The sequence below is a fragment of the Pimephales promelas genome, chromosome 13 (assembly GCF_988280905.1).
Source record: "Pimephales promelas chromosome 13, fPimPro1.hap1.1, whole genome shotgun sequence".
Taxonomy (NCBI): domain Eukaryota; kingdom Metazoa; phylum Chordata; class Actinopteri; order Cypriniformes; family Leuciscidae; genus Pimephales; species Pimephales promelas.
The window spans coordinates 4,804,485-4,822,950 of NC_142781.1; the positions used below are offsets into that span (position 1 = coordinate 4,804,485).

Below are 18,466 nucleotides of genomic sequence, written 5' to 3' on the forward strand. Positions count from 1 at the left end.
ACATTCTCCATGAGGAATTGTTTTTATATATTCTAATCTCATTTATGTAAGTTACATTTTTTTTTTCTGCAGATTGTCAGATTCCCAGCAAACCTTTTCACGTTTTTGGTTTTAGCTTATTATATTATTATTATATCATGTAATTAACAACATAATGATTTTTTTTTGTATTACTTATTATTAAATAATGTATTTAATGTTTACTTGTTTTTGTCAATTACTTTTGACTTTTAGGGTCATGTTACATTTATTTGTACAATAAACAGAACAGAACCTTAAGGGACCCCGCATGTGATCGAAGCTGTTGATGATGACCAGTTTCCAATTTCAACAGAAAAGGTCCTGTTTTGAAGATAGGAGGCAAACCAGCTTAGATCAGTTCCTTGGATTCCCACACACTGTCTTAAACGTTCAACTGAGATTAAATGACCAACTCTATCAAATGCTGAGCTAAGATCTAGCAAAACCAAAGCAACATTGCTACTAGAGTCAATCTTTACTAAAATGTCATTAACTACCATAAGTACAGTTGATTCTGTGCTATGACCTGATCTAAAACCAGATTGAAATTGATCAAAAACATAATTTTTTGTTAAAAATTATGTAAGCTGATTAAAAACTATTTTTTCGAATATTTTGGATAAGAATGGTAGTTTAGATATTGGCCGAAAATGATTTGGATCTGTAGGATCTAGGCCAGGCTTTTTAAGAAGAGGCTGGACAACTGCATGTTTAAGACTTGAAGGAACACACCCATTAGTCAGACTGCAATTTATAATAGAGAGAACATTGGTCCAATCATATCTATGAGCTTGACAAACAACTTGGGGTGGAAGCACATCATTAAACAAGGAAGTAGGGTTTAAATGTGCAACAACATCTCTAATAGATGAGTGAAACTGGCTCAAATTGAGATCACTTTTGAGACATAGAGATTAATATAGAAGTTATATCAACTTGAGATGGTGTAATTGTCCTTTATTAAAATCTTTAAGAACATGTCACAAGTATTTGGTGATGGATCAGGGCCAATGCTACATTCTGGCTTAATAATAGTATTTATAGTTTGAAATAGTATCTGTTTTGTGCAATTTTCATTAAAAAAATATTCTTCACTTGACGTTTTCACCGCTTTTTCATATTTGCATGAACACTCTCTTAAGACCTCATAAGAAATCTGAAGGCTATCTTTTTGCCATTTCCGTTCTGCTCTCCGACACTCCCGTCTGTAACTGAGTATTTTCATTTAACCATGGCAGAGTTTTTGTTTTATATCTCCTTAATTTGTATGGGGCAACATGGTCAAGTATATCAGAACAAGCATCATTAAACAAATTTATCAACTCTTCGGGATCCACTGAAAAAGATGGAGATTCAACAGTGCCAATTAGTGAATGAGTTACAAAATACTGATGAAAAATCACTGCCTGTGTTAGATGTGATCGCATGAGAGTGGCTGTTTTTCCGGGGGGGGGCACAAAGTAGGGTGATATTAAAAACAACAGGCTTATGGTCAGAAAAAATTATAAAAAATAAAAAATCTGTATGTTACACACAGAAATACCCAAACAAAGGACCAAATCAAGAGTGTGACCATACTGATGAGTGGGGCAAGTTACACATTGTAAAAAATCAAATTAATCAATAACTCTGTGACTAAAGGCTTCGATTGACAGCAAACATGAATGGTAAAATCACCAAGGATTACAAAGTTGTCAAAAGAAGTGACAGTCACAGATAAAAAGTCTGAAAACTCCTGTATAAAGTCTATTATATCTGCGAGGTCTATATACAAGAACACATAATACAGGACTAGGCAGAACAATTAAACATGACTGCACCTCAAAACTCTGGTAACTCTCAGCAGGGATTAATCGACATTTTTCAACTATTCCTCCACCTCTACCTATAGTTCTCTGTTAAAAAAGTTGCAAAAGTTCAGAGAAGTTCAAAGTTCGGCTCTTTTCCCATGCTTCCTGCTGCTATGGCGTTTTCTTCTATGACGCACAACCAAGCGCCACGTATTAGCCCGTATATCCGACGTGAATTGTGGAGTGGTATACCATTCTCATCCAGAGTCCCGCATACTTTGTTCCATGACTGTTGTCTGAATACTGAGCAAAGTATAACGATCGAGCAACTGTCCCACTCAATTTAGGAAAACTAAATTTCTTTAGCCGGAAAAGAGCAGAATTGGGCGTTTCCGCATAGAAATTTGGACAATCAGCATTTTCATTTTCAGCGGATGAAGAGTGGAACCGAATTCCACATTACATTAGAGATTGTGCAAGCCTTAGCCGTTTTAAAATGTTGGTTAAGACTTGGCTAAAAGTGAATCAAATATGTGATCATTGATTCTTTTATATATTGTGTAGTTGTATTTTTGATTTTTATTTCTTTGTGTGTATTGTGTGCTTGTTGTCATTTCTACTGTTCCTTGCCCAGGGACCACAGATGTACTAAATTAGCTGTACAGCTAACTCTGGTACAGGACTTGAACTGTGCATGGTCCCTGACAAATACACAAATAAATAAAAAAATAAAAAAAATCGTATACTATGCAAGAACAGACAATAAAATGTAATAAAATACATACATAGTAATAAAAGATAAATAAGAGCTATTGAGCGGCCAGAGCAACGGCATGCCGACAGGAAAACAGACGCCATTTTGCTGGCGAGCTTTATGACATGGTGCATTATCCTGCTGGAAGTAGCCATCAGAGGATGGGGACATGGTGGCCATAAAGGGATGGACATGGTCAGAAACAATGCTCAGGTAGGCCGTGGCATTTAAACGATGCCCAGTTGGCACTAAAGTGTGCCAAGAAAACATCCAACACACCATTACACCACCACCACCAGCCTGCACAGTGGTAACAAGGCATGATGGATCCATGTTCTCATTCTGTTTACGCCAAATTCTGGCTCTACCATCTGAAATCCAGACTCATCAGACCAGGCAACATTTTTCCAGTCTTCAACTGTTCAATTTTGGTGAGCTCTTGCAAATTGTCGCCTCTTTGTCCAATTTGTAGTGGAGATGAGTGGTGCCCGGTGGGGTCTTCTGCTGTTGTAGCCCATCCGCCTCAAGGTTGTGTGTGTTGTGTCTTCTTCACAAATGCTTTGCTGCATACCTCGGTTGTAACGAGTGGTTATTTCAGTCAAAGTTGCTCTTCTATCAGCTTGAATCAGTCGCCCCATTCACCTCTGACCTCTCGCATCAACAAGGCATTTTCGCCCACAGGACTGCCACATACTGGATGTTTTTCCCTTTTCACAGCATTCTTTGTAAACCCTAGAAATGGTTGTGTGTGAAAATCCCAGTAACTGAGCAGATTGTGAAATACTCAGACACCAACAACCATGCCACGCTCAAAATTGCTTAAATCACCTTTCTTTCCCATTCTGACATTCAGTTTGGAGTTCAGGAGATTGTCTTGACCAGGACCACACCCCTAAATGCATTGAAGCAACTGCCATGTGATTGGTTGATTAGATAATTGCATTAATGAGAAATTGAACAGGTGTACCAAATAATCCTTTAAGTGAGTGTATATCACACACACAATACTGTGGGCGAGGGGTGCGTGGAGAACTTTACAATCTTCAAGGAAGGTTACACACAGTTTCCCCTCGCACTGTTCACTCTCACTCAACACGCAGATGAATCGCTGCAGTCAGGCTGTGTGTGTCCGGAGGCCTGCGTGTGTCCACATAGCCTGAAATAACAGCACAATTCCTCATATGACTCAAATGATATTTATTGATTATTATTCACATGATCACATTTATCACATGAGGTCTGAGACATTGGGGTTTTTCTTTAAAGCTTTTTTAATCTAAAATAATAAAACCACAACATTTTTGTCAGTATATGTACATCCACGCGTCTGCTAATTACTAGAAATATGTGTTTTGCCCAACTTACTGCATATCTGTGCTGTTGTTCTGATGAAAAGGATTCACTCTTCTGAACTCTGGCCATCTTCAGCTGAGATATTCCCAATCCGCACTTCCATCATAGTAGTGAGCAGCACAGAGTGATCTACATGAAACCAAACACAAGACACCCATTGAAGAGACTTGAGTGATACATGTTCTTATATATCACCTGATATAACATGTGCCCAGTGGACATCATGCCATCACAGCCGTTTCCCGAACGAGAGGAGGGCTTTCTGTTGCAAAAGCCACGTCTGTATTATAGTATTGTCCTCTCGACTGTCCTCACACACACGTCGCTGTCCTCTTGACTGTCCTCACACACACACACTCACGTGTCGCTGTCCTCAGACTGGTAGGTGAGGTCAGGCGCTGCTGTTGATTCCTCTGTGCAGCTCGAGCCGCTCTCCTCCATCTCACCATCTTCCTCTTTAACACGCGGCCTCTTGTTTTTTGGAGAACACGTTTCATCGAGGCCGGGACCCGCATGCTCCGTGAGGCAGGACATCCCAATAGAGAGGGTGGGGGGTTTCACCTGGACCGCTGAAATTCACACACACAGTCTGGTTCGCTATCTTTGTGGGGGACTCTCCATAAACATATTTGTTTTTATACTTCACAAACTGTATATTCTGTCCCCCTACACTAACACTAAACCTACCCATCATACACACACACACTAACCCAACCCCTAAACATACCCATCACTCACTCACACACGAACCTTTCCCCAAACCTACCAATTACACACAACATTATGCATTTTTACATAAGCTTGTGTACCCATTATGTCCACAGTGACCCCATGAGTCAGTGTGCATTCAGGTTTAACTCCCCACCGGGATAGGAAAACACACTCACACACTCCATTGACACAACCTGTCAGTCAGTAGAGTATGAGCTTGCCTTTGCTGCGTCGCTTGGGCTTGGGCGTGGAGCGCGTCGCCTGCACCGCGGTGCTCCTCTTCACCGGTGTGGGGGAACACTGGCAGCCCACGTCCCGTGTGAGAGGCTGTCGGACGGGTGCAGCACAAAAACATCAAAAAACATCTCACAATCTCGAAGTAAAACGTTATACGAGTGTTTGTGGTTAGACCGCGTCAGTCCGTCACTGACCTTGGCGCCCGGCGACGCCCCGACCGTGTAGACGCACGGCACCGCGGTGTCTGACAGCAGCAGCAGCTTCACGAAGCCCATCTCGTGCTGCCGGAAGTTCTTGAAGCTGTCCTGCGTGAAGTGCCGCGCGCACAGACGCGTGTTCTCCGTGACGCCTCCGTCGTCGAAGTGCAGAAACTGCAGCCAGCGGACGCGCAGCCAGGGCACCTTCGGGATAGGGAAGAGGGTTTGGGGAGGGGAGCAGCCTAAAATACACCTCATCACCATGATGTTGTTGTTGTCTTTGTCGTCTTCTTCTACTACTCCAGCTTCGTTGGTTGTCAAACCATCCGTTGGTGCCTTTCCGCCACCTACTGGGATGGAGAGTGATGACTGTATTGGAAAAATACCAAAAAGGGTCATTTACAAATATATTTATTTTAAATAGTTTATATAAACTTTATAAGAATGGGAAGAGTGTTGTAATTTCATTTATTTTCGAGCATTTTTCATCAGTCTTGTTGTGTGCTCCGTATTTTCTGTCAACTGTTTAAAGTCCCCATCAATCAAAATGTTAGTTTTTTGGCTTTTAGTATGAAAATGTTAACCTTAAGGTTATCTGTAAGTTAGGGTGATCCAAAACAAAGACAACATTCACATTTAGATGATAATAAGCAGTCAAAACTCACAGTCAGTCTCAGTCTGTCACTTCCCCATCATCTCTGTTTCAGCACTTTTCAGTGGCACAAACAAGCTGCTGCAGTGCTTTGCGTTTCATTAGCTAATAGCTACTTCTGTGTCTCATTGAGCTTGCTTGAAAAGCTTGCGCGCCAAATTTATCCATGCCTTTCAACTTGCATGTGCAAAATTCAAAATTGATAACCCAGGTTTTTTTTTTTTTTTTTTTTTTTTTTTTTTTTTGCTTATTTTTACTGGCCCATTCAGTTTCACAAATAAATAAATGAACCGGAGAAGACGTGAATGACTGCTTTATGAGTGATGATTTCAAAATTGTGAACTTTAGGCTACAGATTAATAATTATGCTCTCCTGTCATAAATTAATAAATGAATGTCACCAGTTTTATAAACTGGTCAACTATCGAAACGGGAGTCTTAAATCTTTCCAATGATGCAGTTTGTCCAGTTCAAATAAGTACGAGTGTGATGCTTTGATGAATAATGAATGTTGAACAACAATAATCTTCTGCGAAAGGGGTTAAATGAGTGTGATCCAGTTCGGTATTGAAACAGAAAACTACAGTCCTGAAACTGCGGTCCTAGAACTGGGGTCCTGAAACTGCAGCCTCCGGTTCTGCAGGAATACCTTTGTAATGTCTGATACTTTTTAATTACTACATTTTTAAATGATTATTTTATTACTGATAATATATAGCCACAACAATTCACAGATTTATGGTAGCCTTATTTCATGCTTTAAGAGTTGAATTTTAAACTTGTATTTTGGAGCTAGGGAGTAATTAAACCATAATTATATTTCACTTGTTATATTTTTATTACATTCAGGCACGCGCTTTGCTCACGCGCGCGGCTTTCGGGTCCGCTCCGCGTGCGTGCATTTGAGTGCGTGCATTTGAGTTGCTATGGCGACGCGTCTTATGAATTTTGAATGCAAATATCAACACTTTGATCGCTGTTGGTTGGTTGAGAGTCGAGGCGATTTCAGAGACTTTTGCTGAAAATTTTCTTGAGCTGAACTTGAGATATTGGAGCTTTTCGGAGGATTTCAGAGAGGAGACTTTTATTCTAGAAGGAGATCGGATAATATCCTAGCTAACGCTACATCGTTTTTTATTTTTATTTAATATTATTTCTGAGGGCGTTTTAATTTGATTGTTCTTTTCTTAATTTTGAGGGAGTTTGGAGTTTTATTTGATTTATTTTTTTATTTTATTTTTTTCTCTTTTTTTATTTTTTGGGGTGGGGTATTTCTGAGGAGCATTGTATTTTGTTGTATTGTATTTTAAATTGTATTGCTCTTGTTTGCAGGAGGATGCCAGGCCCTACCCGGACTCAGAGCCAGGAGCTCATTCCTGGATCTTTAACATCTCTGTCTTGTGAGTTTGTTTCTGTGTCCACAGGTCCGGCTCACAGAAAGAGAGAGTGGCAGAGAGACAGCCAGCAGAGCCCAGATGATGGACGTCCGTCCACTTCTCCTCAAGACTCTCGCAGAGCAAAGGCAAAGGTAGGGTGACCAACAGTCCTGTTTTCAAGCCCTCTCCTGGCCCTCCTGGCTGTTCTTTATAAAGTGATGAAAATGTCCTGGTTTTCAAAAAAACTGCTGGGAAAGATCAGCTCTACAGCAAAATATAGATGGGCAAACAAAGAGGATGAGGGAGAAAAACATGATAAAGAGGAAGAAAACTAAAGATATAAATATATTTTGTTAGTTCTTTTTGGCAAGTTTGTGAGAGATATTTTTGTTCAATTTGGAGGTATTTCATTTAGTTATTTATATATTTACTTTTGTAATACAGAACAGACATTATTTCATTATTTTTGAAACCTGTCATAATAAAACGTTGAGTAACCTCTGAGAAGCCAATCTGAATTTGAGTCTTGTAATGTAACAATTTTCTATTTATACTGATGAGGAATAGCCTACTTTCAATGTATTGAAACTAATAAGGCATCTTTGAGTAAACTTTGAGTATCTGTTTGCTGGGCCGAGTGTTCTGGTTTTTGGTAATCAAAATATGGTCCCCCTAGACAGAGGAAGAGGAGATGCCAATGAGGAAGAGGAGGAGGATGGAGAGTTTGGTGAAGCCTCATTCCTGTGACTGGAGCGGCATCATCCCAGACCGGAGAACTGCAGCGATACCTGAGAGAAGAGCTGAGGGTAAATCAAATGACCATTGGAGAATATTATCACTGGAGTGTCATTAATTACCATATATGACCACACCACATTATATCAAAATACAACTGAAGTTTGATCAAGCCGATAATCAGATTTAGTTTTTATTCCAAGACACATCATAACATATTTAAACAAGGATTGGGTACAAATTTCAAGAATAGCCATAATTTAAGTTTAATAATTATGATTAGTTTGAAACATGCTTGTGTGTGATATTCCTGCTTTAGAGGATCATGGTCTTCAGGACGCTGTATCCAGTGGTGTTGAAGATCAGCGGGTTCAAACCCCTCCAGCTCCAGCTCTTCTCCAGGAATGCTTTAAGGTATTGGCTCTAATAAGCTACAAATCAATTTGAATATATATATATATATTAACATTTGGAAGATGTTGACATCTTTTTGTGCACATGTTTGAAATGTTCTTTGTTTATTGTGATCTGGGAAGAAATGAAGGTCAAATCTCTTGTGTGTGCTCTGTGTAAATCATCAGCCTGTTAGTGAGGAAAGTGCTAGTCAGGAGAGAGCGAGGAAGAAGAGTAGTGTAGATCCGCTGTCTCTCCACTGGAGTTCTGGAGAGCATCTCTCTCTTCACAGCAGTGGCTCAGGTCAGGGGTCGAGAGTGGAGGATCAGACCACTGCAACCATTAGTGAGAGACACGCCGCGGGTAAATCCAGTCGCACCAGTTGACAATGTGGAAATGCTCTGTTTATTAGTGCTCTGTACATCAGAAAGTCTGCATCATTTTCAGCCAGATATGAGGATCCATTCATGGAAACTTAATTAATTAATGAAGGGGATTTTTCTGTTCCCTCGGATGAAGTGCCATTAATGTCACAAACTCACACCTGTATCAAAATCCAAATGTTGATCAAAGTATGTCTTAAATATTTAAACAAAACTTTTATTTTGTAAAGCAGAGGATCCTGGTCTTCAGCGGGTTCAAACCCCTCCAGCTCCAGTCCACCACAGTCCAGTCCGTCCAGCACCGGCTCACAGCGACAGAGCGGACGCGACAGCGGAGGGTGAGTGACGGCCGTGACCTCAAGCATTAAACTCACGGCTGTCCATGACACTAAAACCAATCGTGTTTTTGCAGACGACATTTTGAGGCGGTATGAGATGGGCAGAATGCTTGGTGAGGGATCGTTCGGCTCTGTTTATGAAGCCAAACGCTTGGAGGACGGCCTTCAGGTATCCGCATTTGCTCACAATTCTTTTGTCTCACTATTTCCATTTCAAGTCTTTTAGTGGATATTTCCCACTATTTACTGCATTTGACGTTAGAAATGTAACGCTGTTTTTTCGGTCGATCAGGTGGCGGTGAAAATTGCCAGTAAGCCGAAGGACATGAAATACATCCACATTGTAAGTCGGCTACACTCACTGTGTGTTTCTGAAATGAAAGTATGTAAAGATAATGACAACACCTTCATATAACAATGATCTTTGTTCCAGCCTGGTCATCCCGCACCCGTCCCATTAGAGGTCGGCCTGTTGACCCTTGCTAACAGCGGCCCCAAAGTCTCCGAGATCATCGAGCTGCTGGACTGGCAGGACCAGCCGGACCGATACATCATGGTCTTGGAGCGTCCCGCACCCTGTACAGATCTGTGGGAGTACTGGAACGATCACGAAGGAATCCTACATGAGGACACAGCGCGGGTTATTATGGCGCAGGCAACAGTGGCGGCTCACGTGTGCTGTCGCCGTGGAGTGTTTCACCGGGATATTAAGCTGGAGAACCTGCTGATCAACACCGAAACTCTGGAGGTCAAACTGATCGACTTCGGGTGCGGGGATCTCCTGCGGGACTCTGGCTATGAAACATTCTGTGGTATGAATCATCAATCAATCCTGTAGTTTGGGTTCAGTCGGTGTCATATAAACCAGATCTCACATTTGAGGAGCATTTTGGAAATGAAACACACCAGATGTTTTTAGCACATGCTCTGGTATTTACCCATCAGACGACTCTTCTTCCTGCAGGCACTCGCGACTACCGCCCGCCTGAGTACCTCACAGAGGGCAAGTACCACGGCAAACCAGCGACGGTGTGGTCTCTGGGAGTGCTCTTATTCCTGCTGGTGTGTGGACGCCTTCCAGAAGCACGAGACAGGCGAAGGATAGAAGAAGACGTCTGGTCTAAGCCGCGCTTGTCCAACGGTAAGATGGCGTTCATCACAACAACTGTCATTTAAATCATACAAAACAAAGACATTATGAGAAAGTTACAGCAAAAGATAGATATTGGAGAATACAAGCATTTGTTCAGGTTTTCTGAGCGTACTTTATAGAATAGTGTAATCTTCCAGCTTAACACACAGACAGCCGGTGTAAAGTTGAAGGTAATAATCGGACTCGCTTCTATCGCTCTGCACAGAATGCTGCCTCCTGATCCGATCCCTCCTGAAGGAAAGCCCAAGACAACGCATTTATTTGAGGAAAATCCTTCGGCATGAATGGTTTACGGTAATGAGCCTCAGATCAGCTACTAATGATTTAGAAGATTATACTCACTTTTCATTAGAAAGATTTTACTTCTGATTGTAATCTATGACTGTAACCTTGTTTGTTTGTTTGTTTGGGGTCCCAGAATAAGCCATGAAGAGGAGTGTGAGGAAGGATTGGTCTCTTAGTTCCTGTGAAAGCTGCTCTCCACAGATCCTGCACTGGATCCAGAGTTTCAGTCTTCGGCTGCTTTACCGATTTTTTTAACCTTTTGTACTTTGACTGAATCGTCGGCTCGTCTGTTTGCTATTCTCCTCGCTGCCGGCTGTGAGTTTGGTTGCGTCGTGGCTGTCTAAGCCTCGTATTAGCTTCGCATTACCTTCTGTTTTTCCGTATTTCTTTCTTTTATTCTATTCTGAAACATCATTTAACTCATAATTACAACTCGGACTGTTGGCCAGACGCGTCTCAAGCCATTGGAACTGCAAATACGGCTGGAGCGTTTGGTTGTTGGTTGTAGAGCGAGACACTGCTTCACTGCTGCTCGCCCTGCGATCGACTAGACTAAAGACATATTTATTTAGCCAGGCATTCATATAATTTTTTTTTATCTTCCAGTTACTGTAAATTTGGCCTCTAGTTGATAAACGCCAGAGGAGAACTGGCCCCCGACTGAGCCTGGGTTCTCCCAAGGTTTTTTTTTCTCCATCGGGTCACTTGATGGAGTTTTTCGGTTCCTTGCCACTGTTGCCTTTGGCTTGCTCAGTTGGGGATATTCAGATTAAATGACCCATCATACCATTGATCAGCTCCACCAAACTTGGATGTCTTTTTTTTTTTCCAGTAATAAACAAACACTGTTAAGTTCTTTTGATTGATACTGTGAAGCAGCTTTGATAAAATCTGTATTGTGATTATTATTATTATTCATGTATAATGTGTTCTTGTATAATGTGTTCTTGTATAATGGCTGTTATTGTTTATTAACTATTATTGATCAGTAAATAATATTTTGTAATAACAATATATTGGCGTACCTGATTTTGAGAGATGGTGTGTGTGTTCGACCGCTTAACACTGTGATTGCTATCAGGATATGAGGAGACTTTCAACCCGCATAATAAAAAAATAAATTGTAGACAGTCACCTATTGCACCTCAGCATTTTCCACACACTTTTATCTTTATATGGAAAAAATCCTCTATCCACCTTATTTTTATTAAAAAATAAGGTGGATAGAGGTATAAAAGTAGGTAGGTATAAAAAATACAAGTACATGGCAAAAATGTAAAAGTAATATACAATTATATAATAAAATCCATAATTTATACAAATATACATGGGCCTATACGTAGAGGTTTCATATAGCCTATTTATACATGTAAAAACAAGAAAAACAGAACAGAAAACTTTAATGAAAAGAGTTAAAAAGTTGAAACAAGGTTACTGAGCTTTAAGATTCTCAGATGATGAAATATTTTGGATGTACTGTTGGACCTCTCTCCTAAAAACAGTGAATTTGAAGAGAGAATTTAATAGCAATAATAGAATAATAATAAAGTATTCATTCGTTTGAGCTTTTTGTATATTAAAAAAGCCAAACATTACATCCTTAAAAAAAGAGAGAGAAACCCGGAAGAACATTGCAGTTAATTCGTCCCAAAATTGGTCTCAAAATAGTTGTGTGTGCAGTAGGCCTTATAGTGCGTTACTCCGTGCCTGGATGATTTATATATTTATACACTGTAGTATATCAGATATTGGTAAATATATCGGTAAGAAGCACACATTGAAGTTGTGGTTTAAAAATAAACATTCTGACATTAGGGTTGTGGTTTAAAAATTGAGATTTAAAAATAAACATTAAGTCAGCTACACTGTTTACTTCTGAATATTGTACATTAAGCTTTTTCCTCCCATAGAAAACCATTATAAGAAAACGCTTAACGTGGCTGACTGTACTAAGACATGATATTAAAAGACCAAATTCAGTACACATCATATTAATAAACCATACTATGTATAAAAAAATCAGATGAGATTCGGACTTCATGCACTAAAGCCCCATTCGTACGGAATAGGACGTGCATGTCTTTTACTGTAAAAAAATAAAATCGTTAAAAAAAAATGGGTCAAATAACTGTCAGCAAAGGCTGCCATACAAAAACCATAAAATGAATGCAAAATAGCCTAATTTAAATATATATATATATATATATATATAGTATATGTAGAAATCTTCATTCAGCTTTTTAACAGAAACACAGTTATTTCACATATTTCCAGAATTTTTTATTAATAAACATGTAAGTGATGCATGATTTACTCTGTGACTATACATCACTGCATCAGCAACTACACAGTTACTGTCAGTTAAAGGGGGGGTTGATTACGATTTCACTTGTTTCATTTTAAATAGTGTGCAATGTTGCTGTTGGTGAATGAACAGTATCTGCAAAGTTGCAGCGCTGAAAGTTCAGTGTAAGCAGAGATATCGTCTTTTAAAAATCAGGAAGTATATTGCCCACAAAAACGACTCGATTGGGACTACAGCCGGGTTTTAGACGTCACTAACCCACATTTACATCAACCCCTCCCTCCGGAATATGTAGGAAAGGACATGGCCATATTTCTGCAGCTCGTCGAATGTGTTGTGTTTATCCAGCTGTCAGGTCTTCTGTGTTCGAGCTTAATTCCCACGGACGCTGTACTTAATCAACAATGGATACAATTTATGTTTGATTATGTTCCTGAAAATGTCGATTGTAATCTAGCTCTCTGTGCTGCGCATTTACAGAAGACAGCTTCCAGAATCTCCACGAGTTCAACACCGGATTCAACGAGAAACTGTTACTAAAACATGAAGCAGATCCAAATTTAAAGGGTTAGTTCACCCAAAAATGAAAATTAAGTCATTAATTATTCACCCCCATGCTGTACCAACCCCCGTAAGACCTTCGTTCATCTTCCGAACACAAATGAAGATATTTTTTGCCACTGTTGCCTTTGGCTTGCTCAGTTGGGGATATTCAGATTAAATGACCCATCATACCATTGATCAGCTCCACCAAATTGGATGTTTTTTTTTTCCCAGTAATAAACAAACACTGTTAAGTTCTTTTGATTGATACTGTGAAGCAGATTTGATACAATCTGTATTGTGATTATTATTATTATTCTTGTATAATGTATTCTTGTATAATGGCTGTTATTTTTCATTAACTTTTAATGTTCAGTAAATAATTTTTTGTAATAATAACATATTGGCGTACCTGATTTTGAGAGATGGTGTGTGTGTTCGTCCGAAAATGGCAATCGTAATCTAGCTCTCTGTGCTGCGCATTTACAGAAGACAGCTTCCAGAATCTCCACGAGTTCAACACCGGATTCAACAAGAAACTGTTACTAAAACATGAAGCAGATCCAAATTTAAGGGGTTAGTTCACCCAAAAATGAATTATCGTCGGAACAGTATTAATTCTTTGTTTTCCTCCCATCTTTATAATCATATTCCAAATTTCATTAATTCCAATATTTCCCCCCATATTATTGCAATACTCTCTCCAATACTTTCTTTTTGCTGCCCTGATAACCCTCTTCACAATTGCCTGAGCTTTTTTATATACAATAAAGTCATCATATCTAATAGATATTCTTACTTTTTTAAGCGTTTTGTTTGTTTCTTTAATCGCCATATTGCATTCTTCATTCCACCACGGAAAACTTTTCCTCTTCCTACATGCCTTCTTTCTGCCAAATACGTCTTCTGCTGTACTCCTGAAATGGACAGAGCGATCTCATTGGAATTGGAACTCCATTGAGACGATTGAAGCCCGTTTTTGGCAAATTTTTAGCACTTCCGTCCCTGACGTGCAGACTCAAACAGACCTTGACTACGTAGTGGGACGAGAGCAAACCGTCTGTCTTCTAGTGCTGTGGCATGAGAAATCTGAATCATTCCCTTCCGAATCATTCATGCAGAGGTGGAGAGTGTGAGTAGGAGCTGTCCATGAGCGAGGGGAAGGAGACATTTTTGCTAGGTATTCTGATTAAAGCTAGGGTATACGATTTCAAAGATTGTTCATTATTAATATCCTCGTTTAGATGCTGGTTATGGTTATATAGTACAATCCTAACAATATGAATAGAAAAAAGAATGAAAAAAATCCATTCACTCTATTGGCTGTACAGCCACAGAAAAGTTGACCAATGTAAGCTGTGCGGCCGCACAGCTTATATTGGTCAACTGCTCTCATCCAATCACCAGCTCCACTTGAAACTCCGCCTGACGCTCGCGTCTCCAACCCAACTGCAATACAGCAATACTAGTAGTATTATAATGGTGGTGGGGAGTTTAGAACAGTTCATGTGTTGCTAATCTTGCATTGACGTGAACTTAAATGTGACATACGTCAGGGATCAGGTAGCACAGAGGGCAGGAATGTGTGTGTGGAGGGGCGGGATGAGTTTTTTAAAACTTCCCTACCGTCTCGACCGATTTTTAACATCATATACCATAGCTTTAATTATTTTGTCATTTTGCCTCCACGCGCGAGCTTCTTCTCATGTCCATGCAGTAATCTCTATACGTGCGACAGAGAGTCGAGGACGCAATCGTTAGCCTACTTTCACTAAAACTGCTTCTATGGGGCCATAACATAAACTACTAGGTAATGGAGCTATTTATACATTGTCGTGTTTCTTTAGAAATAAATAAAGGACAAATGGGGTCTTCAAACGCCTCAAATGTAAAGTTATTCACTGTCAAAGTGAAGCCAAAATGAATGGGAGTCAATGGGAATGCTAACGCAAGTGACGTTCTGCTACAAGATGTCAGCTCCCGCGAGGCTTCAACTTCCGGTAGATGGATTACCCCCTTGTGTACTCCTAAGAACCTCACTAAAACCATCCGTTGGTGTCTTTCCGCCACCTACTGGGATGGAGAGTGAATTACCAAAAAAGGGTCATCTACAAATATATTTATTTTACATAGGCCTAGTTAATATACACTTTATAAGAATGGTTCAGAGTGTTGTAATGTCAAGTATTTTCAGGCATTTTTCAGCAGTCTTGTTGTGTGCTCCGTATTTTCTTTTAGTATGAAAATGTTAACCTTAAGGTTATCTGTAAGCTAGTGTGCTCCAAAACAAAGACAACATTCACATTTAGAAGATAATAAGCATTCAAAACTCACAGTCTGTCAGTTCCTCATCATCTCTGTTTCAGCACTTATGCTGTCCTTGTAACTGCGTCATTTTGAAGAAACCAGACAGCTAGCTAACAAACACACATGAAGCAGTTTATCCTTCCAGAAAGGTTACTTCTGTGATCCTTTTTCTTATTTGTAAAAATGAAATACAATAAACAAGAAATGAAATTACATTATTTGTACATTAATCTGTTTGAAACGTACATCACAATCTGCACGTGCGTACATGTGATAGAAAACTTCTTTACATTTTCATATCGATCACAAACTTATTTTTATATTACCTCAAAACACTTTTAAACATCATTTAGAATAGTAAATGAACTTACAGGCATATCTTTATCCAGGGGAAAGACTGTTTGAGCGTCGAATTAACTCTACAGTATGCTGCACGTTGAACTGCTGCCGAACTAATACATCAACATTGCAAGTGCGCATGTGCAGGAAAAATACCAACTGCAATACTGCAAATGTCCGCTAGATGGCGATTATATACCATGACAATGGGCAGAACAGCGCTTTTCTGCGGCACAAACAAGCCGCTTTGCGTTTCATATTAGCTAATAGCCTGATAGCTACCATCTGTGTCTGTCTCATTGAGCTTGCATGTTTTTTTTTTTTGTTTTTTTTTTTTTTGTTGCTTATTTTTACTGGCCCTTTCAGTTTCACAAATAGCCTATGAACTGGAGAAGACGTAAATGACTGCTTTATGAGTGATGATTTCTATTAAAAACAGTGAACTTTAGGCTACGGATTAATAATTTTGCTCTCCTGTCATAAATTAATAAATGAATGTCACTGCAAATCAGTTTTATAAACTGGTCAACTATCGAAACGGGAGTCTTAAATCGGATGCAGTTTGTCCAGTTCAAATAAGTACGAGTGTGATGCTTTGATGAATAATGAATGTTGAACAACATTCTTATTTCATGCTTTAAGAATTGAATTTTAAACTTGCATTTTGGAGCTAATTATATTTCACTTGTTATATTTTTATTTCATATTTACATTCAGGCACGCGCTCTGCCCACGCGCACGGCTTTCAGGTCCGCTTGCGTGCATTTGAGTTGCTATGGTGACGCGTCTTATGAATTTTGAATGCAAATATCAACACTTTAATCGCTGTTGGTTGGTTGAGAGTCGAGGCGATTTCAGAGAGTTTTGCTGAAAATTTTCTTGTGCTGAACTTGAGATATTGAAGCTGTTCGGAGGATTTCAGAGAGGAGACTTTTATTCCAGAAGGAGATCGGATATCCTAGCTAACGCTACATCGTTTTATTAATTTTTATTTAATATTTTTTCTGAGGACGCTTTAATTTGATTGTTCTTTTCTTATTTTTGAGGGAATTTTGGAGTTTTATTTTATTTATTTATTTTTATTTTTGGGGGGTGGGGTATTTCTGAGTATTTTGGGTGGGGTATTACTGAGGTGGGGTATTTCATTGTATTTTATTGTATTGTTTTTTAAATTGTATTGCTCTTGTTTGCAGGAGGATGGCAGGCCCGACCCGGACTCAGAGCCAGGACCTTATTCCTGGATCTTTAACATCTCTGTCTTGTGAGTTTGTTTCTGTGTCCACAGGTCCGGCTCACAGGAAGAGAGAGTGGCAGAGAGACAGCCAGCAGAGCCCAGATGATGGACGTCCGTCCACTTCTCCTCAAGACTCTCGCAGAGCAAAGGCAAAGGTAGGGTGACTAACAGTCCTGTTTTCACGTCCTGTCCTGGCCCTCCTGGCTGTTCTTTATAAAGTGATGAAAATGTCCTGGTTTTCAAAAAACTGCTGGGAAAGATCAGCTCTACAGCAAAATATAGATCGGCAAACAAAGAGGATGAGGAAGAAAAACAGGATAAAGAGGAAGAAAACTAAAGATATAAATATATTTTGTTAGTTCTTTTTGGCAAGTTTGTGAGAGATATTTTTGTTCGATTTGGAGGTATTTCTTTTAATTATTTATTTTTTATGTATTTACTTTTGTAATACAGTAGACACATTATTTCATTATTTTTGAAACCTGTCATAATAAAACGTTGAGTAACCTCTGAGAAGCCAATCTGAATTTGTGTCTTGTAATGTAACAATTTTCTATTTATACAGAGGAGGAATAGCCTACTTTCAATGTATTGAAATTAATAAGGCATCTTTGAGTATCTGTTTGCTGGGCCGAGTGTCCTGGTTTTTGGTAATCAAAATATGGTCCCCCTAGACAGAGGAAGAGGAGATGCCAATGAGGAAGAGGAGGAGGATGGAGAGTTTGGTGAAGCCTCATTCCTGTGACTGGAGCGGCATCATCCCAGACCGGAGAACTGCAGCGATACCTGAGAGAAGAGCTGAGGGTAAATCAAATGACCATTGGAGAATATTATCACTGGAGTGTCATTAATTACCATATATGACCACACCACATTATATCAAAATACAACTGAAGTTTGATCAAGCCGATAATCAGATTTAGTTTTTATTCCAAGACACATCATAACATATTTATTGGCTACAAATTTCAAGAATAGCCATAATTTGAGTTTAATAATTATGATTAGTTTGAAACATGCTTGTTTGTGATATTCCTGCTTTAGAGGATCATGGTCTTCAGGACGCTGTATCCAGTGGTGTTGAAGATCAGCGGGTTCAAACCCCTCCAGCTCCAGCTCTTCTCCAGGAATGCTTTAAGGTATTGGCCCTAATCAGCTACAAATCAATTTGAATATATATATATTAACATTTGGAAGATTTGACATCTTTTTGTGCACATGTTTGAAATGTTATTTGTTTATTGTGATCTGGGAAGAAATGAAGGTCAAATCTCTTGTGTGTGCTCTGTGTAAATCATCAGCCTGTTAGTGAGGAAAGTGCTAGTCAGGAGAGAGCGAGGAAGAAGAGTAGTGTAGATCC

At 39.5% G+C, this 18,466-nt stretch overlaps 2 protein-coding genes and 1 long non-coding RNA gene across 4 annotated transcripts; 1 reads left to right on the forward strand and 2 right to left on the reverse strand.

Moving 5' to 3' along the window:
- Window positions 1-961: 961 nt before the first annotated feature.
- Window positions 962-5,741, reverse strand: LOC120474117 (uncharacterized). The gene is made up of 5 exons (XM_039664315.2): window positions 5,061-5,741; window positions 4,851-4,956; window positions 4,280-4,487; window positions 3,931-4,047; window positions 962-3,721 (listed from the first exon to the last, which is right to left on the reverse strand). The coding sequence occupies exons 1-4, from the start codon at window positions 5,460-5,462 to the stop codon at window positions 3,990-3,992; spliced, it is 774 nt and encodes a 257-aa protein (XP_039520249.2). The 5' UTR covers window positions 5,463-5,741; the 3' UTR covers window positions 962-3,721; window positions 3,931-3,989.
- Window positions 5,742-8,006: 2,265 nt separating this feature from the next.
- On the reverse strand, window positions 8,007-16,122 carry LOC148974789 (uncharacterized). Of its 2 annotated transcripts, none has more exons than XR_016145959.1 (3): window positions 15,905-16,122; window positions 10,206-10,324; window positions 8,007-10,105 (listed from the first exon to the last, which is right to left on the reverse strand). It is a non-coding gene; the product is annotated as an uncharacterized LOC148974789 (long non-coding RNA). The 2 variants fall into 2 exon arrangements; XR_016145958.1 differs by lacking the exon at window positions 15,905-16,122 and adding an exon at window positions 11,404-11,486.
- LOC120474116 (serine/threonine-protein kinase pim-2) lies at window positions 8,847-11,512 on the forward strand. Its single transcript, XM_089118356.1, has 7 exons — window positions 8,847-8,940; window positions 9,015-9,109; window positions 9,233-9,283; window positions 9,374-9,752; window positions 9,905-10,081; window positions 10,299-10,387; window positions 10,512-11,512. The coding sequence occupies exons 2-7, from the start codon at window positions 9,038-9,040 to the stop codon at window positions 10,521-10,523; spliced, it is 780 nt and encodes a 259-aa protein (XP_088974482.1). The 5' UTR covers window positions 8,847-8,940; window positions 9,015-9,037; the 3' UTR covers window positions 10,524-11,512.
- Window positions 16,123-18,466: the final 2,344 nt, after the last annotated feature.

Excerpts from the sequence above, each read along its gene's own strand:
- LOC120474117 (XM_039664315.2), bottom strand. The coding sequence starts at position 5,462 with ATGACCCTTTTTGGTATTTTTCCAATACAGTCATCACTCTCCATCCCA. Across the intron at positions 4,957-5,060 it reads GGGCGTCGCCGGGCGCCAAG|CCTCTCACACGGGACGTGGG; the intron begins GTCAGTGACGGA and ends CCCGTCCGACAG. Across the intron at positions 4,048-4,279 it reads CAGTCTGAGGACAGCGACAC|ATCACTCTGTGCTGCTCACT; the intron begins GTGAGTGTGTGT and ends GGTTTCATGTAG.
- LOC120474116 (XM_089118356.1), top strand. The coding sequence starts at position 9,038 with ATGGGCAGAATGCTTGGTGAGGGATCGTTCGGCTCTGTTTATGAAGCC. Across the intron at positions 9,110-9,232 it reads GCTTGGAGGACGGCCTTCAG|GTGGCGGTGAAAATTGCCAG; the intron begins GTATCCGCATTT and ends TCGGTCGATCAG. Across the intron at positions 9,284-9,373 it reads ACATGAAATACATCCACATT|CCTGGTCATCCCGCACCCGT; the intron begins GTAAGTCGGCTA and ends TCTTTGTTCCAG.